This window comes from Oculina patagonica, chromosome 4, assembly GCF_052425735.1.
Source record: "Oculina patagonica isolate OP01 chromosome 4, crgOcupat, whole genome shotgun sequence".
In the NCBI taxonomy this organism is placed as follows: domain Eukaryota; kingdom Metazoa; phylum Cnidaria; class Anthozoa; order Scleractinia; family Oculinidae; genus Oculina; species Oculina patagonica.
The window spans coordinates 60,524,256-60,536,518 of NC_135761.1; the positions used below are offsets into that span (position 1 = coordinate 60,524,256).

General features: G+C 35.6%; 1 protein-coding gene across 3 annotated transcripts; it reads right to left on the reverse strand.

The window, feature by feature from the left end:
• Positions 1–1,286: 1,286 nt before the first annotated feature.
• On the reverse strand, positions 1,287–12,238 carry LOC144647796 (uncharacterized). Of its 3 annotated transcripts, none has more exons than XM_078507499.1 (12): positions 11,993–12,238; positions 10,876–10,949; positions 9,321–9,372; positions 8,491–8,556; positions 7,081–7,137; positions 6,009–6,106; positions 5,541–5,632; positions 5,211–5,271; positions 4,462–4,513; positions 3,843–3,907; positions 1,923–1,959; positions 1,287–1,607 (listed from the first exon to the last, which is right to left on the reverse strand). In XM_078507499.1, exons 1-12 carry the CDS (start codon positions 12,150–12,152, stop codon positions 1,447–1,449), a joined length of 975 nt encoding a protein of 324 aa, XP_078363625.1. In that variant the 5' UTR covers positions 12,153–12,238; the 3' UTR covers positions 1,287–1,446. The 3 variants fall into 3 exon arrangements, with proteins under 3 accessions (XP_078363625.1, XP_078363627.1, XP_078363626.1); XM_078507501.1 differs by having other exon boundaries at positions 1,295–1,607; positions 7,081–7,135; positions 8,495–8,553; XM_078507500.1 differs by having other exon boundaries at positions 1,295–1,607; positions 7,081–7,135; positions 8,495–8,556.
• Positions 12,239–12,263: the final 25 nt, after the last annotated feature.

Genomic DNA, 12,263 nt, shown 5'->3' on the forward strand with positions numbered 1-12,263 from the left:
GAGCAAATAATAATTCGAGTGTGACTTGCGGCAAGAAGAAAGGAGAAGGTAGATATATTGTTTGAATTGTGCAAGCTTCAGCGAGGTTTCAAGACTGAGCTTTGCGGGTTCACTTTTACTCCGAAGACAAATCAACATAGGGTATTGTAGATAATTGTACTATCATTTTGAGTGTAGAGTCTTTATCATAACTGTGTTAACTGGATTCGACAAAAGCTTAAATTTCAAAAGACGGCTATTACATACAGGCCCGTAGCCAGGTTTTGATGGGAGGGGAGGAAGGGGAGGTGGGGTTCGTTAGAGCAACAAAGGGGCCTGGGGCTATGCCGTTCCAGAAAAAATTTGAATAAGTTTGGTTCTCAGAGACAGCATTTCGTGCGTTATGAATGTAGTTTGATGTGAATTTAAGCAGCCAACAACGAACATTAAACATGAATATTGAACATGGATAAACATAAGCTTTTTGACACTGCTTTACACGTCAGTTTGCCAAGTCATGTATTGTATTGTCTGTTACATGTTAGTTAATAGTTTTTATTATTTCAATTTAGTTTGAAACATTTTTATTAGCTACTGTATTAGGTTTTATTTTAATTTTTAACGATTAATAAAATGTAGATGTACCATTTAAAAGAATACCGATGACACAATCACATCGTAACTTACAATAAATTTTATACAACGCATAAAAAAAGGAAATATTTTATGACGAATCCTTTATGACGTCAAGGCGTAAGTACAAAAGCCCAAAACGTATCTAATATCTCGATGAAAATGACTGGCTTGATACTAAGATCCTATCAAACCTCTCCGTTTAGTACACGGCGATTGGCAGTTTATTCTGTTGTTACAACAGAGGGATGTTAAAGATGATTTCCAGTCCGTACTGTGCAATCTCCGCCTGCATGTTTGTGAGTCTCACAAACAGAAGAATGTTTACTAGCAAAAATAAAAATTCCGGGACAAAACTTACCTTTTTCTTCATTATTAACGCCAGATATCCTTGCAAAACAATAATAACGAGTAAAAGGAGCTCGACGGTATTTCAAACGGACGTTTTAGCTCATCGTGAATTCTTGAACGAAACGATCCGTAATGGCGAACTAAAAAACTTCATGTACGCTATCACCGAAGTGTAACGTTTCAACGAATTCAAAACAAAAATGAAAACAAACCCTGAGTCTGCGCAGTACGGACTGGAAATCATCTTTAAACACGAGCTGCACTGTCATACTGTGTTCACTAGAGGGGAGGGGGAGAGGGTGGAGAGTAGACAAGGATAAATAAACAAAAATAATGATTTATTAACATTTATTGCTACAAAAGACGATTGTTATATCAACATAGATTTACACTACAATGTTTGGCCTTGGGGATTCATCGAGCCAAATAGCTACACGGGATGGTTTGTTTTTAAATTCCAAAGTCTTTGATCGCTGTTCACTGTCATGACACCTTGGGCTTCTTGGCAGCGAAGGTGATGTCACTAGTAGAGGTCACACCTGATCCAAGGACTCCAACTTTTGTCGGTGGTGTCGCGGTTTTGACTGGAGGCGCGGGCACAGCGCTCACGTCCCATTTGCTTTTTCTTTTCTTTGTTTCCTCTCCTGTAAATAAATTCAGAGCAAACTTCAAATAAAATGCCAGTGGTTTTTACATGGAAAGTTCAAAACCTCAAGTCTTGCTTCTAGCATTTTCCCTGTTTTTGCAGCACCGTAAAACACCTGCCAGAAGACTAGTAAGTAATAACTTTACTTAACCAAAGCAAACGAACGGACAAACAAGCAAACAAACAGGAAAGCTAACGAGGCCTACAGTCGTTCCTCAGAAACAATGCAATGTTGTACTAGTTCTACTTACAGATATCAACAAGTGTGCTAAAAGTACAAACATTGTTACAAGCACTTAAGACCTGCATGTACCTGTAATCGGTTTCTTTGTCCCTGATACAAATTCAACCTTTAGGGATAAAAAATGAAACAAATTGGAAAGAAAATAAACGAATAAAAACGTCAACTGCAGATGAACTCTCATCACATAAACAGCCGACTTTTTCCTTTTGGTGGAAACCTTGTCTAGCACATAATTTTCACACCGCAAGAGTCCGAAAATAAACCCGAAGCATTTTCTACGTTCCCCTCAAGTGGGCTAATCGGGAGGACCCATTTATAAGAGGGGATGGGTGGAGGATTATTTTCGGATTGGTGGGGGTTATTGTTCAGATTTCGAGTATAAATAAAGTTCTATGTCATGATATGGAAGTTTGTGTTTTACTGTAAATCCAATTTTTATCTTACAAAAAAAAAGCAGTACGGGTGATGACATTCTCTAGCTTTGATCATCACTCCAGTCAACTATTCAAGTCTCTGGAGATTATTAAATTTTCTGATCTCGTTACCTTCGTCATTGCCACTTTCATGTATAAATTTTACAATCAATTGTTACTCTCTGTATTCCAGTCCTTCTTCACCAAGTTACATGTAGATACTGTACACAGTTACTATACTAGGCATTCTGCAAAACAGTCTTACTATCTCCCCAAAGCAAGAACAAATTATGGAAAATTTAATATTCGATTTCAAGGCCCTAAGATATGGAACGCTATTGATTATGATATAAAGCACTTGCCAATTTCATCATTCAAAATTAAACTGAAACAGAGCTTTTTCCAAGGCTACTAGTCAATTCACTTTTCCTTTGTCTTCACATTAAGATAATATCACTGTTTTTGCAACGCCTTACCATTATGTTTCTGATATTCTTCATTGTTCAGTTCATTTATATTTTTTTATTTAAGGTAATAGATTACGCGTGTAATTTCAGCTTCTTTTTTTCTTTACTTTCTGGTATATATTATATTCTATATTATTTTTTGTATGTGTGTCCGTGTGTACGTGTGTGTGTCCGGCCAAAATTTGACAAATCAGTTTGTAAACTGGCAACCCGGCATTTTTAACCTAGTGGTTATTTCGGGTTGCCAGAACTCCTTATCTTTAGTAATATATTTATATAACAATTCTGTAATCTAATTTATTGATAAGGAAATAAAAGAGGATGTTGTATGTTGTTGTTGTTGAGTTTCAAAAATGTTGCGTCTGGAAATTTAAAGGTGTACACAATTATTAATACCACAGGGGAAACTCTAAGCACAATTATATAAAGCCAAAACAAGTCCTACAGATGTTAAATGACCATTACAGGTCCCTGAGCTTACTCCAACGACGTACAATACAAACAACAAGCTCTAAAATAGGGATTTAACAGTCAACTCTCTCTTAACGGACACCTTTATAACATGGACACCTCCATAAGACTAGCCTGCAGAACAGGTGGTTTATTTTGCGGGTCGAAGCGCGAAGTGCTAGGTTTTTGCCTCGCGCTTCGCACGACCTCGCTCACAATAACCCCGCAAAAAATAAACCACCTGTTCTGCAGGCTACCATAAGACGAACACTTGGTGATGGTTCTGTCCCTGCCGTTTTTCAGTCATTTTTTTGTAACTAAACTCCCTATAAGACGGACACCTCTTTAAAACCTACAGTTGGAGCCGGTTCCGATGGTGTCTGTTTTAGAGAGAGTTGACTGTGTAATCGGAAAAGTTATATCTTGCTTAAAGAACTATAAATAATAAATAAGCCGATAGGCTTATTATCAGAAAGATGTTAGCGTCGGAGATTTTTGTGCGGGGGCTCATTTACGGGCTGGCTTATTTTCAGGGGGTTATTTCGCATTTCGTAAGTTTTTAGTATTAAACAATGATACAAAACAGTCAACAAAATGGAAGAGTTTGCCTCCTCAATCCTCTTGTTAATAAAAACGCCAACACTGTCTGAGCTACTTACTTGTGTTCTGGCCTGTTTTGCTTTTTCTTTCTCCTTTCTTTCGTATGCTTCTTTCTGAGCTTTGGCTAAAAAGCAAAATATAACATAAATTTTAAGAAATGGAAAATAGCGCATGTGCTTAATATATAGCTTTATGCAATGATAAGTAATTATTTTTTGCCATTGTGATTAAACCTACAATGTAGTTTTTAAATTTTTATTCATATTGTATCTTGTTTAAAATTTTCGTTCTAGTTTTAATCGTTTTTGTTAGGATTTACATGTATCAACAGCATGTCGCTTTTGATACACGTATGTATTTTATTAATTGGAAAAGACATATACACACACACACATTGGAGATAGTTTGGGGGAATTCAAACGTTTACCTAAGTACATATGTACTTTATATTCTTCCAAACCTTTGTGTAAAACAACTATTGTGGCTTTAGCCGCTTCCTACTTAGTGATTTTAATTCAACTTGTTCCCATTGGACAAACAATAGACTTATGGCTGGTCACTCCTGTTGATGTTAGGTTATAATATAAGACCTTTTTGCGCAAAATGCACAGCAAAAAATCAAGCCTTATGACACCATAAAATACCAGTACATGTATGTTTGCATTAGTGATCACATACATAAATTTTCATAGTAAGAGTCCTCCGTCCAACAGGTGGGGTCAAACAGACTCTACAAAAGGAAAACAAAAAAAAAAATGAGTTGTCAGTTTCTGATCAGAATAAATCCCTCATTCAGTGGTTTAATAGATAATACTTTAGGTGTTGTTTGCATTTTCCTCATCGAGCATGAGGAAAACAGGGCTTAGATAAATAGAGCATCTGTGCACAACATATTATCTGTAAAACCATAAAATAAAGTGTAAATGACTTGCATGTGCTACAAGTGGTCAACAGTTATAATTGCTCATTGTACATGTACTGTACTAGCTACGTGTCGCTAGGTGTTTAATATGTAGATGACTCTGTGTGCTCTGTGTATTGCTCCAAAGTATTCAGGAAACAAGTGGGCCTTCTGAATAAACAGCAGAGAGCATTTAATTTATCTTTGGCTTATTATCCATGACACATTTAGTAACACAAGTCATATCAAATAAAAAGCAGTATCTAATAATTAAGTACATGACCATGTACTTAATTATTAGATACTGCTTTTTATTGGATATGACTTGTGTGCTCTGTGTATTGCTCCAAAGTATTCAGGAAACAAGTGGGCGTTCTGAATAAACAGCAGAGAGCAGTTAATTTATCGTTGGCTTATTATCCATGACACATTTAGTAACACAAGTCATATCCAATAAAAAGCAGTATCTAACAATTAAGTACATGTATCTATTGTACAAAATGACAACATCCAGAAATGTTTTTACCTTTGGATAATTGCTCCCAGTTTCATCAATATTAAGAAATGACACCAGCTTTTTATAAATACTGAAATAACAATAACATCAATTATTAAACTGAAGAGACAAAACAAAACAAAACAAAATAGAACAGCAAAAAGCAACAAATGATACTTATTTATGTCTTATACTAAGCATAATAAATGAAAGGCTCTTAGATCATATATGCATGGATTTTTGCGCTATAGAAATAATAAAATTATTATTATTATGAAGGCTAAGTAGTTCAAGGTCCTAACAAACCTTGATATGGACATTGGAAGTCTTGTTATGGTCTAAACACCATCACATACCCACCTCGGGTTTCTGAAGTCTTTCCTATTTTGTATATTGGTATTTAAATCAAGGTTCTCTCTGTGTTTCTTTTCCAAGAGTTTCAGAATCTTTTCCTACGAAGAATACAAATGTACATGTACCAAATAAATTATTTTGGGTTAAGTATACAAAAACTGAAACTGATCTGAAATGGTGACATTAGCCTCCACGAATACAACACTATATATGACATCTCTTCCTCCTTCTTCTTATAATTATGGTTGGTTAAACTATCGATAAAGATCATCATTGTGCAACTGATAATTATGTAAACAGGGTTAACAGTAGTAAAAAGTGTTCTAGCCGTAGAACACTTGTTTGGGATAGTTATTTAGAGCTAGGAAGCTGTGTTTAGCCTGTTTATATATCAGTAGCATGGTGACCTGTAAAAGAAACTTGCCACGTGTCAACTGACACATCACTATTCAAAAAGCTTTTTGATTTACATACCTGGAGTTTGTTAGAACACCGGCCTTCAGGTTCTGGGGGTAACTGCGGCATTGTTATAGCAGGGATTGTGTTTGAAGGTGCAGCGTCAGGATCCCCAGCTAAAGAACGAAAAATATTCACGTACAGTGTACTTAATAAATAACTAAAAAAAGCGGCAGTTTGTAAAAGTCTGTCTTAATGTCCTGATATCAATTATTTTACAAACTTTTAGACAGACTGCCATGAAAAAGGTGCATGTACAAAATTAAAATTAATGTATATTGAGGGAGCAGGGATAGCGCAGTGGTGAGAGCGCTCACTTCCTAACAATGTGGCCTGGGTGCGATTCCAGGACCTGGCGTTATATGTGGGTTGAGTTTGATGTTGGTTCTCGTCCTTGCTCCGAAGGTTTTTCTTCCAGATCTCCGGTTTTCCTCCCTCCACAAAAACCAACACTTCTAAATTCATATTCGATCGGGAATCTTTGGGCCACAGTTTTGTCAGTTGCAAAACTGTTATGTGCAACCCTCGTTAAACAAAGTCAATTTATGTTATTTATTTATTTATTTATTTATTTATTTATTTATTTATTTATTTATTTATTTATTTATTTATTTATTTATTTATTTATATGTACATGCACACTGTACATGTATGTTAATGTTTGGCTCAACTTGAAAAAAAAAAAATAGCCCAAATTTAGTTCCTAATCCTTCTCAATCTCCCCTAATCCTAGTTGATTGATTATACATTAATTTAAGCCTCTGTTTTTCTACTACTCAAGTAAACTAATGTTAGCAATTATTTTCAGTTTTCTTTAGATATTAGAAAATTGGCATGCATACTGTAATATACCATAACACTGTAAAAAAAAAAAATAAATAACTTTAATAGATACAAAAAAACTTTGACATCTAAATAATGTAGTTAAGGGTAGTATTATATTTGAAGTAATGCACTTGAGATCCTTGCCTTAACTAATTATTGATGGAATACACAAACACTGCATGTGAACAACAGTCCAAGAGCAAATGGGGGTAAACATGCATAGTTACACATTGCTATTTACTTAATAACATTATTTTACACACACCTTTTTCAGAATCCTTTTCTTCCAATGTTTGGGCTTCCTCCACATCACTGATTACCTACAGAATAACATTGAGTAGACATCATTATTGCAATGAACATTACAGATACTGAACAGCAATAATTTATCATAATGTCAACTTACAATAAATGTCCTTTATGTAGTGATATTTAAATATTTAACAATTATTCGCCGAAGGTGAAGTGATTATTGTTGAATAATCTCCGAGACAAAGTCGAGGGGATTATTCAACAATAATCACTGAGCCTGAGGTGAATAATTGTTTTAGTATAATTTTTAGAGGTGATCATCAAGAACTAAAAAAAAAAAAAACTATAGCAAACAAGAAAACAGCAAACACAAGTATTCACTTGCATACAGTGTAAACCAGTTTAATTCATCGATTGCAAGCAATCAGAATTTATCAAGTTAAAAGCAATTAAACGGAACAAAACAAACACTATGAGAAAGATAGATGTCCGGTGAGGATACCTAAACTTCGAGCCAGGATCCGAGCCAGGATCTGAGCCAGGATTCGAGCCAGGATCCGAGCCAGGATTCGCACTAGGATTCGAGCTAGGATCCGAGCTAGGATCTGAGACAGGATCATTTAGAATGGGACTAACTATTAAGCGCTCCGGTTAGCCTGAATGGCACTCTGGTTAGCCTAAATAGCTTTCGGCTAGTCTAACTAGCACTCTGGTAAGCCTAAATAGCACTACCATTAGCCTACTTTAGTTTGGGTTGCTTGCAGTTAGCTTTTATAATAGGGTTAGCATTTCTATCTGAAAAAAGGGTGGATCCTAGCTCTGATTCTAGCTCAGATCCTGGCTCGAATCCTGGCTCGAATCCTGGCTTGAATCCTGGCTTGAATCCTGGCTTGGATCCTGGCTTGGATCCTGGTTCGGATCCTGGCTTGAATCCTGGCTTTATCATTAGTTTATCTCATGTCCGGTACCTTTGTATGATTGTTGATAACTTCTAAGCGAATGTGCGTATCCTCTCGAAAATAAGTAGCTCCGGTGAGAAGAGAACTATTAAAATAAGTTTGCTCAATCAATCTGACTGAGTTTCATCGATCGCCAAAACTGCCATACGTGTTTACGATCATTTCTAATGCCTTGAGAACCATCTCTTGAAACTATTACTAGTCCAAAAGCCTTGGTAGTCATTTTTCAAAATTCCCAATGTTTTAAAAACCCATGTCTTGGACTGGTTTCTTTTTTTACTGGATGTCAAAGGTGGCATGGCTAAGTAACCAGGCCTTCAAAACTATAATCACCTCGCGCGGGGTGATTATAGCCTCATAAACTGAGCTTCTCGACCAATCAGAATGCTTCAATTCTTATAATCACCTCTGAAATTATACTAAAAGTCAATATTAAACAATATAATTTCCGTGTACACATTCCCTCACCATAGGTTCTTGAGCTGGATGTACTTTCAAAGAATCTTCAATTTCATCATCTTTACTTGTTACTGAAAAATAGCAAACAAAACCTAAAGACATTGTCTTTACCATATTCAATTTGTAGATAAATGTTTATTTAAGTTTACACATTACATACAATGTACATGTACATAATCATGGTCCAAATATATGCTAAACAACCCATGAAATTTAACTCAATCAATCAATCAATCAATCAATCAATCAATCAAACTTTATTTATAGAGGGTTACACGAAATAGTTTTACAACTTATAAATTTGTGGCCCTCTCTAATGTACTAAAAAATTAAGAATCTACTATAAACAATAATCTAATTTAAAATTTAGTTAAAACCTAATTTAAAATCGAAATGTAAGTTAAAAATTTAAAAACTAATCTACAATATTGATCCAAAGGTAATTATTACTAAATAACACAATCTAAAAGTTATTATCTAAAAAAGGAGCAAAAATGTTATTCTTGAGCTGACTTAATTTAAAATATTTATACAAAGCATTCCTAAGGATATTTACAGATGAAGAGGTGCGTAACCTAAGGGGAAGGTGATTCCAGCATTTACTAGTCGTTGCGGAAAACGTGCGACCTCCCTCTTTCACTCTATTAAATTTTGTTGGCAAAATGGTAAAATTAGCGCCCCGTGTATTCCTATTGTGCTGGCTGTTATTAAGTCTTAATAGGTCGTTTATGTATAACGGGCAAGCACCCGTGATCCTTTGGTGAGCTATAGTGCACCTTTTTATATCAGCCTCGATGTAGTAAGGTAAACTGTAATTGTAATTTGTTTTCAGTACCTGTTTCTTCATTGTCTATATCTTCAGTTGTCTCTGCTGTTTTTTCACTTTCCTTTAAAACAAGAACACAAGAAAATTTGACCTGAATGAGCTAAAGTTCAATGTTCTTCCTACAACAACAAACTTCTACAAGTATTATTTATAAGATACAAATGTAATACATGGACACCCCAATAATTTATTATGGGGAGTTTCATTTGTCCAGACGAAAAGCTTGTATACATGATTTTCTCTAAAATTAACCTGCTTACAGTGTATAACAGACACCCGTTTAATACAGACAACAGACACTTTCCTGTGTCCCAAGTGACTAATACATCGTTAACCCCACTTTACGGACACTTCAGGGCCATAACCAGATCTTTGACATAGAGGAGGCAATATCTTTCTAGGGGGTTCTGGGGACATGCTTCCAGAAAATAATTATTTTGAAATCTAGACGCTAGACATTTTTCATGACCTATTTCTCGAGAAAAATTAACCTTCAACTGGGGATTATTAATTTTTACCAACAAGACATATTTTGATTTTAATTTTGGGTAAAAATCTAGATGAGGCAAGAGCCTTGTCTTGTCTCTTGCTAGTTACGGCCCTCCACTCTGGACACTGTTTATCTGTGCACTTTCTCAAGTTTCAATAACAGTAAAGTAATTTTAGCCTGGCATGGCATGATTTAGTCAGTCTTCCTTGTATTTAAATTTTACATGTAGCAATGTTAGGCCATTGAAAGAACAATCAACTATGGACAAAAGAAAAAACAATAAGCTAGCTCATACATACTAAAGAGCATACGCGAATTCAGAGTATACGCACATACACACATACGCAGACGCACATACGCAGACGCATATACGCAGACGCACGTATACGCAAAAGCATACACGTTTTTCGTGTATGTTTTGGGACGCTTATTTCTGAGCGGTACTGTAAGGTTCCCTACTTTGAACTTGTCAGAGTTACAGTTAGTCAGATCAGAAACTAGACAATGATTTGTTGCTGTTAAAATGCCTACTTTATTCCTTGTAAAAAGTAAAGTCAAGGACCTTTTTAAATTGATCCCACTGTCAATTTTCAAGAACAGAAATTAAAGTAATTTTAGTCAAAGAGTATGAGAAGATGAGCATAACATTTCCCTAGTTCAAACTTGTTACAGTTACATGTACAGTTACATTATAGAAGAAACTAACAATGTTTTGTTGCCGTTAAAATTTCTGCGTTATTTTTGTATAAAAAAAAGGCAGTGGAATTTTAAAACTGATTTCAAGAGCAGTACTACATTGTATAAAATTAGTTTTATTCAGAGTATGATAAATAACCATAAGGTTTCCATAGCTTAAAGTCGTCATAGTTAAAGTGCAATTGAACGTTTTGTTGTCGTAAAAATGTTTGCCTTCGTCTTTGTGTTGATAAAAACATGTATTTGTGACTTTTGTCTGAGAGCCCCCTTAGGCGCTTAATATGGACAATCCGATAATACGGACACTTTGGCATGTTCCCTTGGTGTCCGTTTTAACAGGGTTACACTGTTATCTGCTTTTAAACTCAGATTACATACCTCATTTTCAGCACCCTCTCCCGCTCCTCCTTCTTCCTCTTCTGCCACATCATCATACGACACCAGACGAGCACCTTAATTGCACAACAAAGAACCTTTTATTGACTTTAATTGATTCATTTCTACAAACAGCTTCACTAAGTGATCATTAGAAAGGCCATATAAATTAAATTGTTGAGTAACTACAGTACTTTAGAGAAATTTACAAAATTATGTACAGTACACGCAAATGTAACAGAAACACACATACAATATGTACATCACTGTACATGTTCATATACAGCATGGGTTTTTTTATTTTATATATTGTTTTTCTGCTCTCCCTGGATCAGGGGTTTTATTAATGGCCAGCCACGGGGCAAATTGGCCGGCTGTAAACAGGACCCAGCTGTTTTCAACATCTGAACCAACTTCAATCAATCAAAGAGGGCAGGACCTTACTGATACTTTGCCTGGGTGCAAAAACCCTGATGCCCTCCTGCTCCAAACCTTGATGAAACCCCTTGCCTGCTGGATGGGATGACATCATTTTATCACAGAAGTAACAGTGTGTTCTGCATTTAGTTCACTAGTGCCCAATAAATTAATTCATTTGTGTGAAGATAGAAAGCAAAGTGCCTTGCCAAAGGACACAACATTATGACACCAGCCAGGGCTCCAACTTGGTTTCCAATTTGGCAAGCGAAACATAAAGTTACTGATGCATTTGAGCAGTGACAGGAGCACTGACTAAACATCAGCGTTCCAAAGTTAACTTATCTTGTCAACTTCAAGTTGACAAATTTATTCACCAAGAGGTGATCAAGAAGGAAATTATCAAACTAAAAACACGTGTTGCAAATATTAAAAGCTATTTTCAGATGGCAAAAAAAAAAATGGAAAGTAAGAGTGATTTTCATCAATTTCGCGTTTGCCAAATTCGCCTCAAAATATTACTGTGCCTGATTCTTTTACCATTCTCTGAACTCTCAGACGACGTATTATAAAAAGTTACTTTTCTTCTTCCTCAAAAGCTTACAAAATGCAAGCTTATGTACATGTATGAATCTTGGTCTATGATTTTCCCATGTCTTAACAAATTCAAATCCCTGGCCCAATAATCATCAAATAAGCTTACTTGATGTCACTCTTGCTTGAGCAACATAAGGTCTCGGCACTACAATCGGTTTAACTACATTGTCCTTGCTTTCTAATTCATCATCGGAATCTTCAATGTCACTTTCACCAAGTCCATAATCCGCAAGAGAGTTTAACGACCCTATTCTTGGATTATCCATGACTTATTGTACAAGAAAGTCGTTGAAAGAAGCAAAAACGCATCTAGTTATCTGCAATCATCGATCCGCCATTTCCGCCATATTGAATTTTGAGAGCATGTCAATCGAATG

What these genes read in the sequence shown, in the direction of transcription:
- LOC144647796 (XM_078507499.1), bottom strand. Translation starts at nt 12,152, where the DNA reads ATGGATAATCCAAGAATAGGGTCGTTAAACTCTCTTGCGGATTATGGA. An exon ending in AGAAAAGGATTCTGAAAAAG is followed by an intron (nt 6,107 to 7,080) that starts GTGTGTGTAAAA and finishes TTCGTTCTTTAG; the next exon opens with CTGGGGATCCTGACGCTGCA. An exon ending in AAAGACTTCAGAAACCCGAG is followed by an intron (nt 5,272 to 5,540) that starts GTGGGTATGTGA and finishes TTGTTATTTCAG; the next exon opens with TATTTATAAAAAGCTGGTGT.